Consider the following 7,252-nt stretch of genomic DNA (forward strand, 5'->3'; position numbering starts at 1 on the left):
TACAAGGATCTGTCTTTGTAATATTGTGTATTTCCTGCGTGCCAAAAGTACTTCATCACGTCATTTTGAATCAATCCATTTCAATTACTTACAAATATATGGTCCAATGGTCAAACATAACTCATTAGGATGACTGGTTTTAGATGTGTGTTACTGTGAATGCGTGAGGTTGGTGAGCGCCCGTAGTTGCAGTGGCATGGCCAAGTTCGTGTCACGGTGCCACTTTGGTGTTATCACATGTGGAGGAGGGGTCAAGACGCTCTGAGCCACGCCGGGAGCCTTCAGCAGTGACCATAACTCCTCTCCTCGTGTTACTATGGAAACAAGATCATCTTCATCGGAGCACCAACACACTGGTCCTCCTCTGGTGACTGTTCTTAGTTTGGAGAGGAACAGAGATACCCTGAAACGGATATTAACGCACATCTGGATATTATATGGATATATAACAGATATTATATGACACATCTGTTGGAATAATGGAAACATAGGAATGTATGTGTAGGGCTGCCATTCACCTGGGTATGAGGTCATGTGATCGTGACGCCAGCTTTGCCAAAGCACTCATTAGGGTGGTGATGACTCTGGGAGCGGGGCAAACCGCTCCTAGTGGTGTGGAAGATGAGGTGACCTCAAACAGCACAGCCTCCAGGGTCTCAAAACAGGAAGTGATGAGCCTGACGGAGCAGCGAGAGTCATATGACACAGATAGGTACTCTCCCAGGACCCACACCTGCAGCCAAAAGTGTCAAAAGTTAGTTTGGTCGATGTTTTTTATTGTGACATTTTGTAATAGATGGGAAAAGATTCTGAGACTTGAGAGGTGAGATATAGTGACTTCATTACCACATGTGTGTAGATCTCTTCCTGGTTGTAGACGTTGGCTATGGTTCCAGCGAACTCCCGCAGCTCACGAGATTGGTCCACTACCAGACAGGGGTGGAGCTTGCACAACCTCAGCAGGTGGCAGCTGAACACCCTGCAAATAGAGGTGGGTGGAGGGGGTGAGGAGATCAGGCTGAGGACACACAGCGGTAGAACACTTCACACCATCTCTGTGAGCCAACCTGTGTGTCTCTGTGATGTATTCAGGGATATCGAGGAGGAGGTTGCTTCTCTCCAGCATTACCAGGATCAGATGGCTTAAAAGTTTCTCATTGGCTACCTGAAAAACACACACTTGGTTGTGTTTCTCCTAACTGAAACTACTGATTTTAGGGTGTCATACTATGAGTTGTGATAAACAAGTAATTTTGTTACCGTGACAACTGTGTTGAAAAAAATGTGCAAAAGCACAGGGACAGCCTGGGCACACTGAACGACTCTTGGCCACTCTACAGCCTCAGATAGCAGGTCATGGAGCGTGCTCAGTCGCTCGATTGTGTCACCTATGGAGAGATAAAATGGATCATTTGGCTGTTCACAAAATAAATATATTTCTATATTTAAACAACTACTTTTAAAAAAGATTTATTGGACATTTTACAATAGATAGATGTAAATATGTTTAAATGTGATCACCTGAACCCGACTCTGCTCGAAGCAGGAACAGAAAAAGCCCTCTGAAAGACGGATTCCGAAATGCATCAAGTGACATGAGGCCACCTGGCTCAGAGATAGGCATACAAGTTGACCTACAACACACCCACACGCACACACACACACACACACACACAACAAGACAGTGGTAAAATGTGAACTTGCTCTTTCTTTAGACAGTCATGGTTTGACGTGTGCATCCACCTGAGTTGCAGAATAAGCGTGGCTGAGAGACAGGGCAGGTCCAGCAGAGTGTGGAGAAGCTCTACCGCAGTTCCAGTTGTCACCAGAGAGGGCAGCAAATCCACAAAGTCATCAACCATTGCTGGGCTATTCCATGCTAACAGCTAAGACAAAGAGAGCTTGTGTGTCCTTCACTTTAAATAACATCAACTTCTCTAGCCTACATAAGGAATACATGTATATGTGTATGTGTACGTAAACGTAGAGAAAAGTATCTCTGAATGTGTCCTCACTTTCAGCAGGTTTGGGAAGGATTGGGTGTATTGTTGGACACGGAGCTGCAGACTCTCAAGGTTTAGTCGAAGGAAACGTAGAAGCTCATGTGCCAGGAAGTTGTCGTTGAACATCTCAGCAGGGAATCGGTCAAAAACCAGCTTCCACACACTGTCACAGTCCACTGCAGCCATCTCACCTAGTTGGGTTCAAGATACACATTTAACTTATAGAATTTAAATGTTTTCAGTCATAGAAACCAAACAAAATGTTTAGTGTTGTTCTGAATATCTGTGCTTGTGTGGAAGGAAAGAACACAGTTGATGTGTGCGGTCACCATGGTTGAGGTAGAACTGTGCTATGGGCAACAGGACTCTGGCGAATGACAGGTCAGAGCTGAGACGACCAAAGAGCGCCTTGATACATGGAAATGCTCGGTAGACCAGCGACGCGTCCTCCACACACACACAGTCCAGCATACACACCGCTTCCACTAGACACTGGAGAGGAAATGGAAAAAACACACGAAGAAGAGCCCCAGAATGAAATCGGTACAAGGTGTTCAATGATGCACCTTCTCTATAAATAGTCTGATCATAGGAAACCGCTGTCAGGATTAGTTCTACCATAAAATGAACCAGCATGTAAGGATTAATGTAACGCATGTTCCAGTACTCACCGCTTTCTGCAGATCTACATCTGTCCTTTTGTGTGCCTCTGAGACAAAGAGAAGCATACACGTTACAAACTATTCTACATGCACAAAATAAAAGACTTTGTGGGAAAGTCAGAAGTCATCTGACAACATTGTGAATCCAGTTTCTCTCCCACACTCACTGCGGTCACTCTGTTCGATGAGCCGCTGGCAGTACTGGAAGGCCTTCTCTCTCAGGCGCTCCTTTGGAGGGAGCAATCGGCTGGAGGAGGACGTGGCTGAAACCATAGAAACAACCGACCCATCCACCTCCGACCGGTCATCTGTAACACGATAGATCAGAGAAGATAGCTCACAGCTCAAACCAGCTGGAAGAAATTATTCACTCTGATCGATTCTGCTTCAGCTGCTTTCTGAACAGAGAGCTGGAGTATTCATTCATTTGTTTTAATGTGATGATTAAATGTAGGATCAGCACTTCCTGTATGGTATCATGTAATAATTTAATGAGAATCTCATCATACTGTGATTCATGAATTGTTGATTTGCTTCCAGCAGACACTGAGACCGACTACAGCAATGAAGCACATTGTTGTTTAATGCCATAAAAAGTTAATGTAAGTTTCTTGGACAAAGCATTTATTAATTATTTCACTCTTGAATATTACATGATAACATCTACATTTATTGCAGAACTGATAGTCATTAGTGACGTATAATAAGCCACAAGCATCAAGGATATTAAACTCACACATATTAAACCGAATCTATTAATAACTGAGTACTGCTGTGGTTCAGTGGTGAATAGCTGTGATACTTTGCAGAAATTACAAGATGTCCCTGTCCTGCAGCACCCAAAGCCCTTGAAATCTAATTATGGCCAAAACATTAAAGATTCATTATTGGAATTAGAGCAAAATAAAAAGGTTCACGTTTGGAAATCTCCCTGCTCAAATCAAGGCCATGAAGCAATTTCAAAATGTGTGATAGTTAATAAAACTTAGAATGGCCCCGATGTACTTTTAATGAAATTAGACCTGAATAGTTCAGACACTGAAGAGAGAAGAGGAAAAGAAGATTCAGGATCTTAACAGGCAGAATCTGGCTCTTTTCCTCATGTTACACAAACATGTTACAAGCTAAGTGGTGAACATACAATAGGTTTTGAATAATAGCACCCCGTTCTAAACATGACTGCAATCAGAGCAGCATATTAGTCATTAATCATTTGTGTCGACAAACCGCCAAAGGATTAAAGAAGATTAAGAAGTACACACATCCGTGTAATTAAGAAGTCAGAGAGGAGGATGTTAGATCAGTGTTGGCCACGAGCCTTGATCATATCAAGTTGACCTGAGATGCACCAAAGGTAAAAGAATACAAGACTTCTTAGTGACATGCAGGGAGGGTCAGCAATCTTACTTGTCTTACCATTAGAAAATGAATGGGAGTGGGAGAGGGAGAGGCTGAACTGCAGCCTGTTTGCTGGAGATGATGAGAACACAGAGGATATCGTCTTAGATTTTAACTAATTACAGCCTTTAAGGCCGAAAATGTGAGTCTGGTGTTCCTTGAGTGCATTTTGTAAACAAGATATGAATTAATGAAACTCTTTGGCAAGAACAGGAAAAAGATTGTGGTTTGCACCAGCAGTGAGATCATACCTGTGTCAGCTGTGGTGTTGCCGTTGGAAACACAGTGGTAGGTGAGAAGCCAGTGGCGGAGCATTGAAAAGGAATAGACGTTCATCCATTGGTCATCAGTGAAGCCCTGCCCCACACACAGCACAGTAAAGAAATCCCCTGACACCGTCCCATCCAGCTCTGCTATAGGCGCCGGCTGACACACAAATACAAAAACACATAAGACACAGACTGGACAAAAAAATACAGACTACAACCTACGTCTGCGATTACTTGATGTGATTATATTAGAGTTGAAACGTTTTCTCCCGGATGAATATAAAAGTTGGTTGCTCACCTGACGTGACCGAGGCCCTGTAAAGAACCCACTGCTAGAAGACCCACTGCCCTGAGTGATGCTTGCATAACGCAGCCAATCAACAAGCTTTTTGCTCAGGAGGGTCACATGATCTGTTACAACACAGGAGGAAAGTTAGAACTGTGCGAAAACTATTTCTCATAAACTCAAAATTAAAGATGCCAATTTCAGAGCATTCAGGGTCAATTTGTCATTGATTAACCATTGGTTTTTAATATTTTAGTTTTATTATGCTTAAATTTGCAGTAAACTTTTCCAAATAGTTAGCTCTCTACCATCTGTGAGGCACTCTGGGCTGTGTGTGAGGATGGTGTTGAGGATGGGCAGGGTGTGTGTGGACGCATGAGTTGGTCCCTCTGACTGTCTGCTTTCCAGACTGCGAAGCAGCTGAGCACATAGAGACGACAGATCGGTTCTGGACCTTGCCTGTTGGGTTAAAGTTTATTAGAAACTGTTGAGGTCATGACAAATCTGAAAACACATGAACCTCCTTTTGTTAGGAAGTCCTGAACTTGTGCCTCTGTGTGTTTTCACTGACAATATATAATTATATCTGTAAAAAATTGATAACATCTTGAGAAAGCCTCACTTGAGAGAGCAGCAGAGCAGCAGCATGGCTGTTTAAGGGATTGATCTTCTCCGAGATGTTGTTCAGTTCTTGGCCAGAGGGGGGCAGTGTCTCTCTAAGCACTGCTGAGCTCAGCACCTGATGCTGCTCTGATGGTGAGGACAGAAGAGACACAACCTTCCCGTGGAGCTCTGGAGACAACCTGTGGTCGATGACAACAGACGAAACAAATTAATAAACTTGTACTATCATGACAGGAAGAGAACGGGAATGAATTAATGATCAAGCTATCCAAAGCTGTTTAAATCAATCCACTGGACTTTTTCTTGAAGACGTTTCACCTCTCGTCCAAGAGTCTTCTTCAGTTCTTCTTCGGTAGAAACGAAGAAGCCTCTTGGATGAGGACTGATTTAAACAGCTTTGGATAACTATGACCTGGATAACTGAAAACCTCCACAGACAAGGAAGGATCAAGCTGTAAAGAATGAAAACATAAAGGTGTGAATGAAGTAAATTAGCTCAATCATGCTCTGTTGGAGGAGTTAGGTTGGAGTTCTTACTTTGTGATGAACTTGTTGGCTGAGAGGATAAGGTGAAGTCTCTGCAGGGAGTCGACAGCCTCATGACTGAGATCCTTCCCTTGGAGCAGCTTGATTAACCGACTGTAAAACTTTTTCAGCTCTGACTCTTGGATCTCCCTGGAAACGACACACAGCGCTCAAGTTTCTGCCCCAGTAATGTGTTTCAAGACTTACTGCCTGAAGATTGTGCCACTTGATTAACTTAAACATTATTACAAGGTGAATTCTTTTCTAAACCCCCATTTCTTTCCAATAGCCGTGGAACAGATTTCAGTGAAACTTGGTTTTTGATGGCTCTTGTACCAGAGTAAACTTCAACGTTTTTTATGTGTGTGGATAGTGATAAAGGACACATTATAGGATGTAATGTTCACTTTCTTGAACAACATGAAATGCATGACAAAGGCATATTACGAAACTTCTGTAAATTCATCAAGAAATACGTGAATCTTCAATTTCGGTCATAATTTATAGATTTACCAGATTTAAATGTTTGGCTGAAAGCCCAGCAGCATCACATTAAGGAACACTATGAGCTTTGTTTTTTATAAGGTGTTATTGAGTTATGTCAGGCATCGAGTACCACCCTAGCTCTGATTGATCCATTGACTGCTTAAGCTACGTTCATCATTCTTGCCGAACTACAAATATAAAACAACACCAGAAGAGGTGAAGATGCTAAACGTTGCGTTACCTTGCTTGTTTTATCAAACTCTCAGAGCCATGGGAGAACATTTTGAGAAAAGTCGACCATTCCTCTGTGGCTAGCGGAAGGTAAACAGTGCAGCGCCGATCACGTCCCGACTGGAATCACATGACCAGCACTTTAGTTCCGCTTTCACAGCGGAGACGCGCTCCAGTGCTCCCCAACTCCAGTCGATGATTATAGTTGTTACTGTATTTATTTCATCATCGCCAGATTTTTTTTTTCCATTAAAAAAAAACTTCTTTGTTTCACGTTCGTATTTATTTTTCTTCAACCGTTTTGTTGTCTAAAATGTGAATCGTATTTGATTCTACTGTTTTGTTATATTCTGCACTGCATGTTCGTCATTCTACAAGGAAAACTAAGAAGGGGTAGCTGTAGGACTAGCATTTTTTATGCACTTATTCACAGTATTTTAAAATGCTAAGCGAGCAGACCTATTTTAATTACATTTTTAATGGTAGCAAAATTCACTGAGAAATTTAATTCCACTTTGATGCCTCTTAATTCTGCTCTGATATTTTTCAGATATTATACCACACAGTTAACGCAAGGTTTATATGATCTACAGTGGCTTGCAAAAGTATTCAGCCCCCTTGAACTGTCCACATTTTGCCATGTTACGACCACAAATCTAAATATATTTCATTGGGATTTCATGTGAAAGACCATCGCAAAGTGGCACACTATTGTGAAGCAGAAAGAAAATTTTATATGATTTTAAAAAAGGTTCGAGGGCAAAAATA

The 7,252-nt window shown here is 42.2% G+C and overlaps 1 protein-coding gene across 2 annotated transcripts; it reads right to left on the bottom strand.

The window, feature by feature from the left end:
- Positions 1–8: 8 nt before the first annotated feature.
- On the bottom strand, positions 9–6,597 carry ap5z1 (adaptor related protein complex 5 subunit zeta 1). 2 transcript variants are annotated; one of them, XM_068337045.1, is made up of 18 exons: positions 6,495–6,597; positions 5,780–5,917; positions 5,241–5,421; positions 4,927–5,077; positions 4,631–4,743; positions 4,315–4,489; positions 4,082–4,135; positions 2,833–2,973; positions 2,675–2,712; positions 2,333–2,495; positions 2,016–2,194; positions 1,744–1,886; positions 1,522–1,634; positions 1,261–1,388; positions 1,068–1,165; positions 847–979; positions 519–733; positions 9–403 (listed from the first exon to the last, which is right to left on the bottom strand). In XM_068337045.1, the coding sequence occupies exons 1-18, from the start codon at positions 6,533–6,535 to the stop codon at positions 151–153; spliced, it is 2,457 nt and encodes an 818-aa protein (XP_068193146.1). In that variant the 5' UTR covers positions 6,536–6,597; the 3' UTR covers positions 9–150. The 2 variants fall into 2 exon arrangements, with proteins under 2 accessions (XP_068193146.1, XP_068193147.1); XM_068337046.1 differs by lacking the exon at positions 4,082–4,135.
- Positions 6,598–7,252: the final 655 nt, after the last annotated feature.

This window comes from Antennarius striatus, chromosome 16, assembly GCF_040054535.1.
Source record: "Antennarius striatus isolate MH-2024 chromosome 16, ASM4005453v1, whole genome shotgun sequence".
Taxonomy (NCBI): Eukaryota; Metazoa; Chordata; class Actinopteri; order Lophiiformes; family Antennariidae; genus Antennarius; species Antennarius striatus.